Source organism: Gallinula chloropus (genome assembly GCF_964237585.1).
Source record: "Gallinula chloropus genome assembly, chromosome: 9".
In the NCBI taxonomy this organism is placed as follows: Eukaryota; Metazoa; Chordata; class Aves; order Gruiformes; family Rallidae; genus Gallinula; species Gallinula chloropus.
In genome coordinates this window covers 5,940,006-5,958,373 of record NC_140094.1, presented here as the reverse complement: position 1 = coordinate 5,958,373, position 18,368 = coordinate 5,940,006, and the positions used below count along the sequence as shown (strand labels likewise).

The 18,368-nt window shown below is 49.4% G+C and overlaps 1 protein-coding gene across 1 annotated transcript in view; it reads right to left on the bottom strand.

Moving 5' to 3' along the window:
* Window positions 1-1,749: 1,749 nt before the first annotated feature.
* The window catches only part of MYO9A (myosin IXA), a gene marked incomplete at its 5' end in the record, with an annotated part of 145,301 nt that continues 128,682 nt past the window's right edge, over window positions 1,750-18,368 (bottom strand). The window contains 14 exons of the mRNA XM_084268004.1: window positions 1,750-2,332; window positions 2,773-2,915; window positions 3,116-3,318; window positions 6,618-6,671; window positions 7,477-7,600; window positions 8,530-8,661; window positions 9,085-9,190; window positions 10,193-10,321; window positions 10,876-11,068; window positions 13,309-13,370; window positions 14,968-15,079; window positions 15,709-15,756; window positions 16,692-16,880; window positions 17,532-17,648. Coding sequence (XP_084124130.1) covers window positions 1,851-2,332; window positions 2,773-2,915; window positions 3,116-3,318; window positions 6,618-6,671; window positions 7,477-7,600; window positions 8,530-8,661; window positions 9,085-9,190; window positions 10,193-10,321; window positions 10,876-11,068; window positions 13,309-13,370; window positions 14,968-15,079; window positions 15,709-15,756; window positions 16,692-16,880; window positions 17,532-17,648 — 2,094 coding nt within the window. The 3' untranslated portion in view covers window positions 1,750-1,850. The remainder of the gene's footprint in view (window positions 2,333-2,772; window positions 2,916-3,115; window positions 3,319-6,617; window positions 6,672-7,476; window positions 7,601-8,529; window positions 8,662-9,084; window positions 9,191-10,192; window positions 10,322-10,875; window positions 11,069-13,308; window positions 13,371-14,967; window positions 15,080-15,708; window positions 15,757-16,691; window positions 16,881-17,531; window positions 17,649-18,368) is intronic.

The following is an 18,368-nucleotide window of genomic DNA, read 5'->3' as shown; positions in this document are numbered from 1 at the left end:
ATATATATATAATATATATACATATATAAGAGAAATTTATATATAAATCCAAAGAAATATCCATGTGTATATATACATTTGGGGCCTACCTCCACTGTTCCATCACTTCTTGCGCCGCTGGGGCAGGTAGACCTGAGGAAGAGGCTGGTGCCCTTTATCCCGCCCTCAGCAACCTCCTGCCTGGCCACTTTGGGTGCAATTCTGAGGATTTGGGGCAAGAGACTCTGGACCAGCTGGTTTTGGCACTGGGGATGCTTCTGCTGCTTCCAGCTCCGAGGGGGTTTTGGGGTGTCCTCAGGAGATCAGCCCTTGGTGGACTACCACCACTCAGCTCCCCAGTGCATCCCGGGGCGCTCCTAAAGATCTTCTCCTATGGGTTTGGGGGAGGTGATGGGCTGGGGTCCTGTACCGCTCCCGGGATGTGGCGTGGAGGTGGGTGCTGTTCCCACCCCCCGGTCTCCCTGCAGCAGCTTCCCCCCACCTTGGGGAAAGAAATTTTTAAAAAATTAAACTGAATAATTAAAAAAAAAAAAGTTCAAAAATTTAAAATAAAACACAAAATAAAATAAAATTTGAAATAATTTAAGATTAAAAAATAAAATCATAGAATCACAAAGTGGTTCTATGAGAAAATGAAATAAAATGAACCAAAATAACCCAAACCGAAGTCCTCAATAAATAACCCACCCCTCAAACGGCACTTGGGGCAGGGGGAGAGGGGCCGAAGGGCGGCTCAGCTAAACCCAGGGCTGTGGGGCTGCCCAGTGAAACACTAAATACCCAGGAAAACTCAATTCTGGGGGGGTTTCACCCATTTTGGTAGCGTTCAGGGATCAGTATGAGACGCTCAGGACGGATCCAGACTTGATTAACCTAAATTAGCGCCCCGGGGCTCCTAATTTCACTGTTCCAGAGGTTTTCCTGGAGCTTCTCTGGGTACCACCGAAGGTGACAAAGACAATGGCACAGGAGGGATGAAGAGCCAAGTCATTAGCTAGCACTGTTAATTATTCATATCATGGGTGCTGCTTTTAAATCATGCTAATTACACCTCGGGGGATTTCTTGATCAAAAACTGAATGTAAATGATGCATAGAGAGGTGGTGACAGCGGTGGGACGGGTTGGCCCATCGATTCCCTCCTCCCTGGCCAAAATTATTATAATAATAATTAAAAATAAACAAAACCAAAGAAAACAAAACAAAACAAAATCCTGTCTGGGGAAAAATATTAAAAAAAAAATTATATCTATTTACAACAAACTCCAGTAATCGGCATATGAACAAATACAGCTTCAAGTAGTCCTTGATTATTATTATTATTATTATTATTCTTTAATACTGATGGTCTCTGAAAAAGGAAAAAAAATAAGGAAAGGTGGTTAGGTCATGTTAAAAACAACAAAAAAACCTTAAAAAAAAAAGTTGGGTTTTTTTTGGCAGATTTTTAACGCTTTTCCATGCGCTTGGCGTCAGCGTGATGAGGCGGATGAAGCGCAGAGGGCTTGGCGCCGGCTCGGGATGCTCTGGCGGGGTTTTGGGGCTGGGGTCTTCTCCTACCGCTGGCGGTTGGGCATGATGAGTTGGCGGCGTGACACTCCGGGAAGTGGGACGCTCTGAAGGGGAGGGCGCAGGAGCCAGCTGTAGCGCCTCCATCCCCAGTCCAACCCCCCAGAAAGTCTCAACACCCCTCCAACCCTCCCCCCAAAACCCTTAAGGCCACCGTTAAAGCCATCCCCCGCGGGTCCTTTTTAATTAATAACTCATCTGAGGAAGCCATGGGGAGCGCTCCCGATGTGGGGTGGGCGGGGGGCAGAGATGCCCCAGCACGCACTCCTGGGATGGAGCATCTCAGACCATGAACTCATTGCTCCCCAGGAGGACGAGGGATTGGGCGGCAGCGCAGTCAGCCTCGGGGTTTCTCTTGCGTCCTCCCCCTGTCCCCCCATCTGGGGGCTCTTTGGTTTTCGGGGGGGAGGTTTTCACGCTCTTCAGTTTCTGTTTCCCTTTCTCCGGGTTGAACGTCCCGCGGGTGGTGAACTGAGGCCGGTCCTCGGGATAACGGAGAGGTCCCACGAAGCCCTCAGGGCTTGCTCGGGTTTCGGGGGGCTCGCCTGACCCCCCCGCTCGGTAGAAAGGCGATTTGGAGTACATCTGGAAGCGCTTCCGGGGAAGGTGGGGCAAGCAGGAGGTGGATGATTGGGAGGAAGAGGTGGAGGAGATGGAGGCGTCAGTTGGGTCCACCGGGTCTGGCCGCATCCTGGGGTGCCTTCGCAGTCGGCTTGGTCCTTCCGCCTTGATGGGGCGCAGGGAGGTAAGTGCTACACTTCTCTCTGGAGGAGGGGGAAGGATCACCAGAGGATTAACACCCTAAAAAATCACCCAGCATCCCAGCACACTCCCTGGAGATGCACGCCATCGAGCCAGGACAATGCTCCCAGCATCTTGCTTGAGGTGGCATCACCCAAGATGATGCAGTGTTGCAAGAGGAGTACCTCACCTCCCCGCCTAACCCAGGGTGCCAACACCCACTTCCCGAGGTCCACGTGGATTAACTCTGAATCCTCTTTCCACCCAATCAAATTGCTGGCTCAAATTTTCTGCAGGGAGGAGGAAACTGAGCGCACGCCCCTACGAGCTACAGAAAACCTTCAGCAACTCGGACTAGTTGAAGCTGCCCAGGCTCACTGCACAGGGGTTGGATTAGATGTTCTCTGACGGTCCCTTTCAACCCAAACTGTTCTCTGACAAACCCAAGAACGGCTGGAGTTACCCGAGCGATCGGAGATGGCTCCTTCGGAGTCGAAGGTCAAATTTTCGGAGCTGTCGGCGGTGCCAATGGAGGCTTCCGATTCCAGGGTTTCATCATCGGAGGCACGTGGCTCCAGTGTCAGCATCTCAAATGTCAGCTCCTCCCTGCCAAAACCAAACCACTGACCCAACAGGACCCAAAAGGTGAGGAGGGGAAGAAAGGGATGCACATATGCTAAGAGATCACAGAGGGATGGAGTCCTCCGTGTCATCCTGTGAGCAGCACATCAACCACATGATGTCAAGCAACATCCATGGGTAACCTATAGCTAGGACATGTGGCTTGAACCCTCAGCCAGACTCACTTTTCCTTCTGCAGGCTCTCGATCTGCTCAGTCAGCACCTTCTCCTCCTGCTGCATGGCCACTTGCTGCTGCTCCGTCACCTCCATCTCCATGGCTTCCTCGCTGCTCATGGTCTCCTCGGGGACATCTGTCACCGAGGGCAAGCGCACGGCAACAGGCGATGTTGGGCTAGGGTAGGTGCCACGTCGTATGCGTCCTTTGCCCTGAAGAGAGACAATGGCATCACCACCACCAGCCAAGGTGGCTTTGCAAACATCTCTGGCATCAACCACACTGCTTTCCCAAGGTGTGAAGATGGCCCCGGCCATCGGTCCTCAGTGCATCACTAGCAGTCGCACCCAGGACCCTCTGAAATCTCACCCAGGGTGGGAGAGGTGCCAGAATGACTCAACACATTGGAGGGGGTGAGGATGGAGGGGGTGAGGATGGAGGCAGTGAGGATGGTGCTGATGGACCATCTGCTGGCTGATGGGCCAAGTGCAACTTAGACTTCAAAGCAAACCCAGCTGGCAGCAGGATGGGTTTCTGCAAAGCCCACAGCCCGTGCGACAGGAAGCTTGACCTGCTGGGTGGCCATGTCAGCTTTGGGTAGAAGCATCACCAGGCCTTTGATTTCAGGGCACCCAGCTCCCGCTTTGTCATTGGGTTACATCTTGCATCCTTCCCTCACCCACCCTGGACATTTCCAGATCACCCCAAGGGTCTCCACTGACCCCTTCAGTAAACAGTAACTCACACCTAATCACATTGACCATGTTCTGCTCTCATGTACATGAGCTCCAGAAACCAAGGCCACCTCTGATGATGAGACAATAAGTGTCAATCGTGGTGCCCATGGTTAAACAGGGAGATTTAATGCAGCTCTGAATAAACTTTTTTAAAAAAAAAAAAAAGAAAATTAGAACCACCACCACCAAAGGACTTAAACGGGAGCAGCATGTATGGAAGAATGTTATATGTGCAACTGTTTCAATATCTTGAGGACCAGCTCTACAGATCTGCCCCATGGAGTAAAGAAAAAGACGGATTTGGAAGGAGATGGGGGAGCGGGGATACCATGGACATTAAAAAGCTTTATTCTTAACTGTCACTGTCACTGGACACATCAGGTCTTCTAAATTCAAGATCCTGAACAGACCAAGATGTCGACCACCCTGAGTCATGCCCACTACTTGCTGCCCTCCTCCTGACAACCACCGGGTGCAGGATGAATCTGCATCTCCTTGCAGCTGGAGAGCTGGTCGCAACACAGCTTTACTCTGTGTAGGACTGCTTAAACCACCCGCCCAGAGCAGGTTTGCAGGGTAAAGGAGCCTCTTCTTTCTTTTAAAAGCAAGATTTCCTCCATTTTACCCCTTTCATCTTTTAACTTTGCATCTCAGAGACCTTTCTTCAGCTGCAAAGCCACTGACATGACACGGTGTTCTGCTGACGACAACTTTTCAACATGGGCTCCTGGATCCTATGAGCCAAACCCCTGGAGATCCCAAAGATTCCACTAGCTTGTGGACTTAAACCCTGCAAAATGGCATGGGCTTGCAAAGCAGCATCAGGGCATCAGAGCTCGAATTATGCTCTTCTCTGTCTCCTGACCCTTGCCTGTGCTGAAGGATCACAGAATTATTCAGTCACAGAATGCGTGAGGTGGGAAGGGACCTGTAAAAGCCACCTAGTCCAACCCCTGCAGTGAGCAGGGACACCTTTAGATCAGGTTGCTCAGAGCTTCATCAAGCCTGACCTTGAGTGTTTCCAGCGATGGGGCCCCAACCACCTCTCTGGGCAACCTGTGCCAGTGTCTCAGCACCCTCAGAGAGAAAAACTTCTTCCTCATGTCTCATCTAACCCTGCCCTGCTCTAGTTTAAATTATCACTCCTTGTCCTATTGCTCCAGGCCCTTACAAACAGTCCTTCCCAGCTTTCCTTTAGGTCCCTTTAGGGTCTGGAAGGGTGGCTCAGGGGTCTCCCCGGAGCCTTCTCCAGGCCGAACTAGCCCAACTCTCTCAGCCTGTCTTCATAGGAGAGGTGCTCAAGCTCTTGGATCATCCTCGTGGTCCAGCTCTGGACCTGCTCCAAGAGGTCCATGTCCTTATTGTGCTGAGGGCTCCAGAGCTGGACACAGCACTCCTGAGGTCTCAGCAGAGCAGAGGGGCACAATTCCCTCTGGATCTGCTGGCAACACTTCTGGTGATGCAGCACAGGATGCTGTTGGCCTTCTGGTCTTTGAGGGCACATCCATCATTGGCTCATGCCCAGCTTCTTGTCCATCAGTACCCCAAGTCCTTTTCTGCAGGGCTGCTCTCTCCATCACATTGTCCCCCAGCCTGTGTTGAGGATTGTCCCTACCCAAGTTCCTTGTTGAACTTCATGAGGTCTGGGAGAAGCGTTGTGGGCTGAACCCAGCAGGAGGGGAAACAACCTTGTGAGCCTCCCTAAAAACCTGCAGGCACCTTTTTCTGATGGTCTCACTGGGAATTCAAACTCAACCTGGGATGGAGTTGGGGAACAACAGGGGTTGCTGGACCCCTCCCAGTCCAAACCTGGATGTCCTGACCTTGAGTTCAAGGTGGTAGTGGTACTTCTCCTCCAAGAAGATGGAGGAGATCTTTGGATGCCTTATGGTCTCTGAGGCATCCAAGCTGGAGGGTGTTATCCACCACCTCAAGATACAGCAGCACTGTGAAAGCAACTTGATGCTGCAAGGATGATTAGAGGGCTGGAGCACCTGCCCTACAAAGAGAGGCTGGGGTAGCTGGGCTTGTTCAGCCTGGAGAAGAGAAGGCTGCGGGGGGACCTCATTGCAGCCTTCCAGTCCCTGAAGGGAGCTTATAAGCAGGAGGAGATTCAACTTTTTAAAAGAGCAGATAATGGCAGGACAAGGGCAGGACTAAAGCTAAAGGAGGGAAGGTTTAGATTAGATATTAGGGGGAAGTTTTTTACAGAAGGAGTTGTGAGGTGCTGGAACAGGCTGCCCAGAGAAGTGGTGGATGCCCCATCCCTGGAGGTGTTCAAGGCCAGGTTGGCTGGGGCCCTGGGTAACCTTGTGTAGCTCCAGGCCTGGAGGTTGGTGTCCCTGCTTGTGGCAGGGGGTTGGAGCTCTGTGACCCTTGGGGTCCCTTCCAACCCAGACCAGTCTATTATTCTATGAAACGCATCCTGAGCAAGTAGAAGCTGGCAAGGGATGAGTCAAGTAAAGCAAAAAGGAGAGGAGCACTGGATGGAAAAAGAAAACAGGAAAAATAGAAGCAGGGAGGGGAAAATGGGGTGGGAAGTGGTTTTTCTGAGGAGCTGCGTGCAAGGGTGGCCAGGCGTTGGCTGTCCCGAACTCCTGCTGCCCGGGGGACCTGTGGGAGAAACGGTGGCCCTGAGGAGCGGCGCCCGCTTTGGGGACGGGATGGGCAAAGTCACGGACAATGGCCGGTGGGACGGGGCTGGAATGAGCGGCGGTCACACACAACGGAGGGACGCGGCGGCTGGCGCAGGGCGCGCTGCAGGTGATACATACCGGGATTGAGCTGCGGGTTATGCTCATAAATCTAACTGCAATTAGTACGGGTTTCTGGATTAGAGAGGAGATGAAAAGGAAAGCAGAAGGTTAGAGTGCACATGCCGCCGCCCCTCCAAAAACCCGTTTCTATCCGTTTTCCTGTGGGGTTTTTTTCATGTTTTTTCTTTTTTGTTTTAAACTGGGATGAGCAGGGCAGCTCTGCAGCTCAGGCCTCATGACACTGGCCAGCTCCTGCTTGGATTTCATCCCCCAAAAAAGCAGGAGCAACGTGTCCCTGAGGACCACAGCAGGCAGGTCCAAGCACAGGAGCTGTTAGTCTCCTTAGCCTAAGCCTGGGACGACTGAGCCACACCGAGTCCGTCCCTCTCCCGCAGCCCAACAAGCCAAGCACAACGTGCATCCACAGCCCGACGGCCCCTGGGAAGCGTGGTAGCTCAATGAGATGGAGTTTGAGCCTCTCAGAAGGGCAGTGTGGGAGCAGAGCGTGACTCTTTTTGGCTTCAGGTAATGCAACTGAGCACAAAAAAGCACGGTCCGGGTCTCCCATGGGATGACATCCAGCCAGTCAATGAAAGGCTTGACTCAACCCAGGACCAAATAAGCTCAAATGAAGGTGGAAACGTTGATCAGGGGCGTCTGAGCTGGAGTGACCATGTTTCCACGGACCCTTCCCACTTCCTCATGCTTTGATAGGTCCCTGCAAAGGTGAGGAGCCGCCATGGGGCTGAGAGTCCCTGCACTGAGGGAGATGGTGTGGGAGGTTGCGAGGAGTTTGGGAGGCTGGAATAAGCAGGAGAAGATCAGGTAGTGGGCAAGAAGAGGACAGGAGGGAACAGAGACAGCTTTGGCATCTCACCATCGATCTGCGGATCAAGGAGAGGCGGCTCTTGGCTTTGTTCTCCGCGAACTCCAGGCTGTTGATGTCTTTGAGACGAGCCTTGTACTTGTTCATCTGCTCAATGACGATTAATTCTACACAACTAAGGGGGGGAAAAACAACCCAAAAGATGACAAAAAATGGGAGAAGGAAATTATTCAATGTGATCTTGAACTAGAGAAATTAAAAACAGACAAGGCTCCCACTGGAGAACTCTCTCCCGTTCGAAGAGGGGAAGGTAGGTTGCTTCCAACTCGCACATGGCAATGCCCCAGTGCGCCTCTCTAGCTGAGCTGACTGTTTAATACTGCCAGGAGTGCGTTACAGGAAACACACCATCCTTCCTGTGGGATCAAACCAGAGGGTTTGCTATAACTGAAGTCGAAGGGAGAAGCTACAAAGAAATACTGCTGAAGGACAAGTGCTCCTACCAGCTGGGTCTCCCAAGCATGTTCTGGTCTTCAACAACAATAATAATACATAAAGCAGCTCCTTCAGATGGATGATTTCCATTATTATCATGGTCTCTATTATCTATTTTTAAAGCTCTTTAACGTGAGCCAGGCTGAATTTGGGCAAGTGCTTCACTTTTTCTCCATAAAACATTTGCAATTATGTCAAATACATTAAATAAAGCGAAGTGCGCAATAGTAATATTGCTGGAGAGCAAACAAGCTCGCCTCCTCAAATAAAGAGAGAGAAAGTTCACTAAAGATAGAGATCTGCTGGCCAGAAATGGGATTAACTAAAACCGTGCCAGCATGAGCTCCATTTTTTCTTGCTGAGATGTGCTGGGCAGGAGAGCAAGTTGCTCTGCTCTTGTGGATACTTCACCGCTTGAAGATTCCTGTGCAACACCATCTTGGGGACTGAGAGAACATGAAATACCTTCAGGAAGATGTGTTTAATGTGTTTACAACCTCCAACTAAAGCTCTCTCTTCTTGAACCACTTGGCCACACTAAGAGTTATCAAGAGGCGCGGGATGACGGTAATGGAAATGGAGCTGGATCACCCAGCATCCCGGCCTTACGTGGTTGTTTTACTGATGTCCTGAACACTCTGCAGCGGGTCTGTCGTATCGGGACAGCGAAGGATACAGGGAGCGAAGACAATAGCCAAGGCGTTAGCTGACATTCGATTGGTCTCTTCTTGGAGAGCAATCCTGGAAAAAAAAGGGATGAAGAGAGAAATCAGAGGTGAAAGCATCTTCACTTCACGGCCACGGATTAATAGAGGAGATGACACTTCTACAGCACTATCTTGCTCTGCCAGTAAGTCTGTTGCTCTGCCCTCATCTTTGATCTGATCAATAGAGAAAGCCAAACCTGAAGACATCTCAGGTGTTCCTAAGGCACCCAAACAACCCACAGACTCGCAGGTACCATGGGTGACCAGAAGATTGCTTACCAGTAAGATTGCTTGCCATCATTTAGAGAAAGAATTCTGGGGCCACTTCCTGGGATGACATGATGGACTTGAAAGCTCCTCTCTTTCCCTTGCCCACCTGCCTTCAGTCTTGGCTATTTCAGTATGAAGGATGTCTGAGTATCCTCCCCTTGCCCAAAGTTGCCCTGGACCAACATACCTCACCAGGTGGAAGATGAGACGCTCCAAGGTACTGAGATGAGTGCGGGAGAGCTGGTCGATGACTGAATACACTCCCCGCACTGTCTCTTTCCTCTCCTGGAGGCCTGCAGAGAAAGCACCGGCATTTAGGGGTGGCTCTGACTTTGCCTTCCTATTTTAAGCGATTCCTTCTTACTGCCTACTTACAAGATTACAGAGTCACAGAATCATTAAGGTTGGAAAAGACCTCCAAGATCATCTAGTCCAACTGTCCCCCCCTACCACCTCTGTTACTCACTAAACCATGGCCCCAAGTACCTCATCCAACCTTTCCTTGAACACCCTGAGGGACGGTGACTCCAACACCTCCCTGGGCAGCCCATTCCAATGCCCAACCACTCTTTGGGAGAAGAGATTTCTCCTCATTCCTAACCTAAACCTCCCCAGCACAACTTGCAGCCATTCTCTCTGCTCCTGTCGCTGGGTATCTGTGAGAAGAGGCTGAGCCCAGCTCACCACAACCTCCTTTCAGGGAGCTGGGAGGAGCAATAAGGTCTCCCCTGAGTCTCCTCTTCTCCAGACTTAGCAGTCCCAGTTCCTCAGCTGCTCCTCATCAGACTTGTGTTCCAGCCCCTTCACCAGCTTTGTTGCCCTTCTCTGGACATGCTCCTGGGCCTTGGTGTCTTTCTTGGAGTGAGAGGCCCAAAACTGAACGCAGTATTCGAGATGTGGCCTCATCAGAGCTGAGTAGAGGGGAATCATCACCTCCCTGGTCCTGCTGATTATGCTATTCCTGATACATATGGGATGCCACTGGCCTTCTTGGCCACCTGGGCACACTGCTGGCTCACGTTCAGGTGAGTATCAACCAACAACCCCAAAAGGACTGATCTTTTGGCTACTGGTTTAGGCTGAAATCTGCTGAACCATGATGGAAAATGCCACCAAAGGCAAGACATTAAAAAAACCCCTTATGGACAAAAAACCCACCCAGACTTTGAAACCAGGTAAATAATATTCATGAAAACCAGCTGTTTTGGGCTCAAAGAGTGAATAAAATGTTCAGCATTGACGTGGCCACTGTTTCCTTCTGCCAAGGGAACAGGGTAGCGAAGGAGTTTCCTTACCCATTGCCCGCAGAAACTCCTCGTACAGTTCGAAGGTCATGAGAGGGTTGGGCAGGTCTCGGAGCCACTGCTTGAACACGCTGGCGATGACGTGGATGTTGTAGTCGTCTAAATTCACATTATCGATGTCTGGGTTTGGCAGATCGAGGGAGAAAGGGAAAAAAAACCCAAAACAATACAAAGCCATTATGGTAGCCAGGGATCGGACTAGATGACCTTAAAAGGTTCCTTTCAACCCAAACCATCCTACAATAAGCTACTCCTCTGTGACAGAAAATGTTCATGGCCCACCCCCAAAACCACGCTGTGTTTAATGGCAAGAAATCCATCACCTGATTTTAGCTCCATGCATTAAAACAAGAGAGAAATGCATTCTCCAGGTCTCCCAACCTTTGGTGGGACCAGGATTTCTCTTCCTGCTGGCATCGATTGCTGCGGTGTCAGGTAGGGCAATGTTTCCCCTCAACTAGAACACCTTTTTTCACATGCTACACCCTAAAGAACATGAGATGGTGACTCTAGTTTTGGTTGGAGGCACTGCTGGCAGCTGGGGAAGGAAGGATGGACCACTCCCTTGTTTCACCCTGATGAAGCATCCCACCTTCTACACATCTAACCTTGCTGCAGAGATTTTTATCCCCAGGTGCTTTTGGTTTTCATTTTCTTTTCTCCCATCCTCTCACCTGTGTCCAGTCCTTGCCGCAGCTCCTTGATCTTGTTGGTGGAGCCCGACTTTCTGTAAATGCCCTCTGTGTACAGCCCGTGCATTTCAATGTAGTTGATGAGCTTCTCCACCAGCACTGGAACCGCTCGCTCCTCGTTGGTCAGCCTGGAGAGCTCCACACCGAACTGCCGAGACGACAGCTCAGGGTCATACTGAAGAGGAAAACAGGGAGGAAGCAAAAAAGAAAAAGGGTTTAAAATCCTTTTAGGCAGACATTCTGGCACAGTGCTCAGATCCAACCTCTATTCAAATTCCTTCAGCTGATCCAGGTGACCCTCAAGTCAGTCTAATGGAGAAGGAAAGGAAAGCCATCAACATACATCTTGCAATGCTAAACTGGACCCTGGACACGCATCTGAAGTCATAAAAATCTGAATTGTCTTTCTTTAAGCACCCCTCTGTGGCTATATTCTTAGCCCAATGGAGCCAATGCAGCTTGGCACGGTCCTCTTCCACCTCCTGACCCTCTGGCACCCTCTCCAGGGAGGATTTCACTGCTTAAAGAGGATGCACAAAGCAGAGCAGGTAAAAACCAGTCTCTGGTACTCAGATCCTAATTGGCCACTCTGGCAACTCCAAATTCTCATCTGTGAACAAATGTGATGCCAAAATATGAGCATGAAAACCCCATCTCTGTCTGTCTTTTGCCAGCCTCAAACGCTCACCGGAGATGTGGTATTTGTTAAATTCAAATGTGAACAAAGTCCTCCTGAATGGAGGACTCAAGTCAAGTAGCTCAGAGAGGAGAACCAAACCTGGATGAAAGCAACATTACAGCCATCGAGAGAGAGATCTTGATGTTTGCTCAAGTTCACCACAGATCTGGAGAAACAGATCCAGTCCAGGACAAAGCTAACAGTGGCAAAATCAACTGTGGCTAGAAAATAAAGACTTCTTTCTCAAAGCATCATAGGTGGTACATGGCTTCCTGTCACTGAAAACAATCCTAAAGTCATTGACCCAGCAAGCGGAAACAAGCCAGAGCCTTCCTAGAGAAGGACGTCCAACCGCCCAGGTGTGGAGACACGCTTCCTTGGGTACAGCACAAGAACTTCCTTCAGCAAAGAAACCCAAGAAATGAAGAGGCTCCAATCATCCCTGAACTTCTCCAAGAAAAAAAAATAATTAAAGCACTCAAGAAATCTCATGGACCTGCCCAGGTGTCACAACAGAAACTCATGTGAGGCATTCCCAGCGCTTTGGAGAAATGCCATCAAGAAAGGGAAAAAGCAAAGTGCAAATTCTATACAGACATCCTGGAATATATTTGCATTTTGACTGTAACTTCCATGTAGACATTCAGATTATTTCTTGGGGAAAACATAACCACGCAGCTTTCTGGAGGCTGTATGCTATGGAGAGGCTGTTCTTCCCCATACAAAGAGGAGAAACAGAAGGGGAATCAATTTGTTAAAAGGGTAGGCAATGGCAGGACAATGGGGATGGATTGAAGCTGAAGGAAGGAAGGCTTAAATTAGATATTAGGGGGAAGTTTTTTACAGAGAGAGTGGTGAGGGGCTGGAACAGGCTGCCCAGAGAGGGGGTGGGTGCCCCATCCCTGGAGGTGTTCAAGGCCAGGTTGGATGGGGCTCTGGGCAACCTTGTGTAGCTCCACGCCTGGAGGTTGGTGTCCCTGCCTGTGGCAGGGGGTTGGAGCTCTGTGATCCTTGGGGTCCCTTCCAATCCAGACCAGTCTATGATTCCCCGAGAAGCCTCTCAGGGAGCTGACAGAGCTTTGAGCACATTCTTATCCTGGCTGCATGATCCTTCTTTTGGGTTTTTTTTTCATTGTTTTGCGCATAAACAGCATAAAATAAACTGCTAAAAAACCTCCAACCCAACCCCCAACCAAATCTTGATGAATCCTCATTAGCTGGGGTGACCTGCTGCCTTCATTCACTGTCCTTAAAACCAGCCACCGATATGTAATTCCCCTCTGAGGAGCAGCATGTGCTTGAGCATCTTCCGCCCCACTCTTCCCTGCTTGGCTGTAGTGCTGCTGTCATTTGGGGACCACGCTATGAGCCTGAGCAGGGACTGGTGGGGTTAACAAATCCCTGGATTTCCAAGAATAACCCACCATTTCCAAGTCTTTAAAAGCCACTAACCAAGGCAGCTTTCTGTTATTCACCATGGTCCCAAAGCAGGGAATGACACCGCAGCATCTGCCGCACGACCGGGCAGATATATAGTGATATATCACTGTGTTATTCCCAAAATACAAGCAAACACCGAAGGCTGGGGGGACCTCCAGGGACCTCCAGTACCAGCTCCATCTGGAAGGAGCGTGAATGTCACCGTTATATCAAGTTCTGTGCCCACATGTATTTTTTTTCATACAAGCCCATACTCTGTAATGTATAACCAAGGAAAAGTAGGGAGAGACATTTACCTTTTTGGAGCACTTGGTTGTAGTTTTAAGACAGCACTTCTTGTGACAAGCATATTTACATACTGAAATGAAGAATAATAGCATTTAATAATCCAAAAATGTCAGATTGCTTGAGAAATATTAATTAATATGAATTAAGTAACTCTTCTCAGGGCTAGCAGCTTAAAACCACATGGAATTTGCAGTTCCCAGGGACAAAATCTCTATTAGATCTCTATTGCATTTTAAAAGTCCCATGAAACATTAAAAAACCTAAATAGATCAACTGGGAAAATAATCCATGAGCGACGCTGAGCTATCACACCTTGGTACAGAATCACCAGGTTGGAAAAGACCTTTAAGATCATCAAGTCCAACTGTTCCTGTCCTATGCTAAACTATACCCTTGAGCACCTCATCTACCCATCTGTTAAACACACCCAGGGGTGGGGACTCAGCCCCTCCCTGGGCAGCCTGTGCCACAGCCCCACAACTCTGCCAGGGAAGAACTTTTCCCTCACATCTGCTCTGACCCTGCCCTGGGGCAGCTTGAGCCCATTGCTCCTTGTCCCATCTCCTGTCACCTGGCTGAAGGGACCATCGCCCACCTCTCTGCACCCTCCTGTCAAGTCAGTGTAAGTGGGGAGAAGGTCTCCCCCTCAGCCTCCTCTTCTCCAGGCTATACACCCCCAGCTCCCTCAGCTGCTCCTCAGAGGATTTGCCGTCCAGCCACTTCCCCAGCCTGGCTGCCCTTCTCTGGACTCTCTCCAGGACCTCAATGTCCTTTTTATGGGAGGAGCGCAGAACTGGACCCAGCACTCGAGGTGCGGCCTCACCAATGCCCAGTCCAGGGGCACAATCTCCTCCCTGGCCCTGCTGGCCATGCTGTGTCTGACACAAGCCAGGATGCCATTGGCCTTCCTGGCCACGTGGTCACACTGCTGGCTCATGGTCTGTCATCAGTCACCCAACACCCCCAGGTCCTTCTCTGCCTGACAGCTCTCCAGCCGCTCTGCCCCAGCCTGTAGCGCTGCATGGGGTTGTTACGTCCCATGTGCAGGACTGTGCACTTGGCATTGTTACACTTGGTACCCTCAAAGAGGTTGGACAATGCATCTGATTTGTATTCTTCCTGCACTGGACATCAGCCTGAAATACCTCAGGGTTCAATACTTCCAACCTAATTAAAGAAACTTTGGAAAAAACAAAGTGATGGATCAACCTTTCCCATTGGTGGTCCTCCATTTTCCTGATCTCTCCAAAGATTTGTGTGCCTGAAGGTCAAATGGGCTAAGCCAAAGGAATGTGCCATGGTCATGAGAACTACAGGCATCCTATGTGAAGCCATAGGGCACATTTTCCACACCTGACTTCCTAATGTCCTTCCTACTGTGACACTTGAATACGGTGTGATCTTAAGGGATGACTGTAGGACCTTATAGGATATGTGTAAAAAGCTCTGAGCATAAAAAATGACCATGCCATGAAGAGTGGAAGGACTGCTGGGATAGACTTCAGAAACCCTTAAGATTTATCCCAAAAGTTCTTGCAATGTGAAAAAACCCAAATTACTTGAGAGTGGGGTTGCAGGAAACAGCAACAAATGCCTTTCAAAATCTCAAACCTCATCACTGTGATACAATCACCTGAAAAAAAGAAGAGCAAAAAGAACATGCTTACATTTACAAACAGAAGCCCTGTCCATGATCCAGATCAAGGAGGAACAATATTCACAGTAGGTGGGGATGCTGTACTGGGTGGCCTTAAAAATGTGACCGTTGTGCTCTTCAACCTACAATGACAAAGGTTGGTCAGAAAAAGGAGATGGGCAGTTAATCTGCTGCAAAACAGGCAGATGAACACAATCAGCTCTCCAACTTTTAGCTGTTATTTGCTTTTACTTGCTATTTTAGCTTTATTTTCAGCCCAATAACCCGTATGGGGTTTCAGCCCAATCCAGCCAGTATGGGAACCAGGCACCATGCAAGCAGGTTAGAGACTTGCTTAGTGCTGAGGTTGGTTGGTTAACCTCTCTGGGTTCAGGTCTTCCATGCATCCGTGACCCCTTTTTACTCTGCATCTGCACCATTCCTAGTACTGTCATATCCTAGAGGAAAAAAGGAGATGCCATCTCCTATGTCTCATATTAGAGATGTAAAACACACACTCTTGGTTTATACACAAACCCAAACCAACACTGTTCTCACTCTCAATTCATCTGTAACTCCTGACATTACATGTACTGTCTTGACAGACGTGTTTTTGGAGGACAACCTACAGCTACCCTTGATCACACAAACCCAATCCACCTCGTCCATCTTCCTAGCATGTCCTTCCATGGCTGTATGTTCATTACACTCTGATATTTAGAACTCAACATGTCATGAGGAGGTCTCTCACTGCACAGACCACTCAACTCACCACATCTGCTTCCTTTTTTCTTCTCTTTTTTCGTTCTGTTTTTGGCACCTGGAAGCAGAAAGACATTGAACATATTTACAGGCAATTTCCTCAGGTAAACTGTACAGAGGGTTTGTATCTACCTTTGCCCCAATGCTTTCCAGCCCATCTTCCAGTGCATTTCAGCCCCTGGAGAGTCACTTAAAAAAACCTCTCCTACAGATCACCCCGTTTTCACTTCCTCTGAAAAACTGTCTCCATCTCTACCTCAGAGCTGGGATTAGTCACTCTACCTCCAAGAGCAGCATTAGTGACCTAAAGCTCTTCCACTTCATGCAAGCTCTGCAGATGGAGCTAACCCTCAGACTGCTCAGAAGAAAACCTGCCTGGAGAGGAGCCTGGGGAAGATTTGGAGCAGAAGAGCCAGAAGATTATTTGTTCAATAAACAGCATCTTCCAAGCCCAGCCTAAGACCCTGTGGTTGTCCTCACAGACAGTAAGGACCCAGCAGCGAGGAGCTCAGATCTGCAAAAGGAATGCTGCAAGCTCTAACTGCTTTAAAAACCGTGGGTAGACCCTGAGATGAGCCACTGCCCATGCCCCCTTCTCCTGAGACCCAAGTGTGTGGTCACCTGGGAAGAGGTCAAGAGATGAGGAAACCATCTATCCCTTTCACTTTCCCACAAAGACTGAAAAAACCTCCAAAAAATAAAAAAGAAGCACCAGGAGCTGCCTTTCCAATAGTCCACCGATGGTTGCACCTTTGACATGGAGACAACACTTACATATTGGCATCGGCTGAGGCCCAGCTCAGCTGAGCTGTGAAGTGGGACTTGCTGAGCCCAGTGAAATGCAATCAATAAATCACACTTTGTGTGCTGACTTACGTTGTCCACCTCAGCTTAAAGCAGAGAAGACAACAGAGGTTCCCACATGTCTACAGAGAGCACAACCCCATAGAAAGTTCCCAAACATTCAAGTGGCTTAGGAAAAGTGCCGACTACCTTCACCGTGGTGTAGTCCGTGGGTTTGTACTCTAACATATATTCATCCAGGAAGACTTTGAAGGTATTGACCCAGACTTTAACTGGAGACTCACTCCAGTCCCTCTGCTCAAGTCTCATGGTCTTTTCCAGAATCTGCTCGAATAAGGCGTAGAGGTCTTTATAGCGGATGCTCTTCCCATCATCCATCTTTTAAGGAAACAGAAGCAAAAAGAAAAGTGATTTTTATACACCCCAGATGGCCTGTTCTGCTCCAGACAATTATTTCAGCCTGACTGGCTTCCAACTACTCCAGGAAAGTCCACGTATGATTAAAAGAAGGAAAAAAGGATCATCTAATAAAGAGTAGTTTCATGACCTTTGGCAGGGTGGCTTCTCAGAGCACAGAGCAGGAGAACATTAACTGCCAGCTCAATTTTAGAAGAAACTTTTAGTTCCAAGCAACAAACTAGCTTTTTTTGATCACTGTGACCATAAGCCATAGCAATCATTGCTCAGATTCAGAAGCAGAAGAGACATCTCCATTCACTTGTAGTAATTCCAGGCACTTTGGGTGGCAAACAGGAGTTTACTGACCTACTGTTATGTCCCATTTGCCCAGGCACAAGCTGTAATGACGAGATCAGAAATCTCCGCTCAACGTATATTGAGAGGTGGCTCATTAAGAAGAGTTTGCCCAAATTTACAGCTCATGGGACTGACTACACAGGAAGAGCACCTATCCTTTGGGGTGAGCAGACCAGAAATTGAAGGCTCGGCCATGTCTCCAACACCAGGAGTATCCAGAGCATCTAATTTCTCCTGGAGGATGAAGTTCCCCCCCGCCACCTGGTCACTTACCGCCAGCGCCGAGGAGTAAAAGCTGAAGATGTTTTGTCGGAATTCCTTCAGTGCTTTCTTGAACACAACATCTACCAGCGTGTCCTTCTTGCTGTCCTCGTTATCCAATTCATTCATCTGGGAAAACAAAGGGGTTGATACACCCATGTGACTTTAGCTGCAGCAGAGCACCATGTGAGATGAAGCAGCACTATGAGCAGCTGCTTCCCCATAGGCAGACAATAACAGTAGTGATTACAAGGTGGTTTCTCCTGCATGCAGAACATGAGCACTTCCCCACAGCCTTCAACTCCTGCCCCACTGGATCACCCTTTTCTGATGTGACCAGAAGCAACTCAAAGCTGGAGGCAGGTTGAGGGAGGTTCTCCTCCCTACCTCTGCTCTGTCCTGGTGAGACCTTGTTGGGAACATTGCATGCAGTGCTGGGCTCTCTGGGTCAAGAAGGACAGGGAGCTACTGAGAGAGGACAATAAAGGGCTGTGGAGATGCTGTAGGGACCAGAACATCTCTGTGATGAAGAAAGGCTTAGGGACTGGGGACTTTTGAGCCCAGAGAAGAGCAAACTGAGGAGGATCTTCTCAATGCTTATAAATACCTGAGGTGGGGGGGGGGGGGGGGGGGAGGGGGGGGCGGCAGGAGTATGTGGGTCTGTGTTCATTGGTGCCCAGGGACAGGACAAGAGGCCATGTGCACAAACTTGACTACAGAAAGTTCCACCTAAATATGAGGAGGAAGTTCTTTCCTGGGAGGGTGGCAGAGCCCTGGGCCGGGCTACCCAGAGAGGTTGGGGAGTCTCCATCTCTGGAGACATTCAAACCCCGTGATCCTGGACTCTTG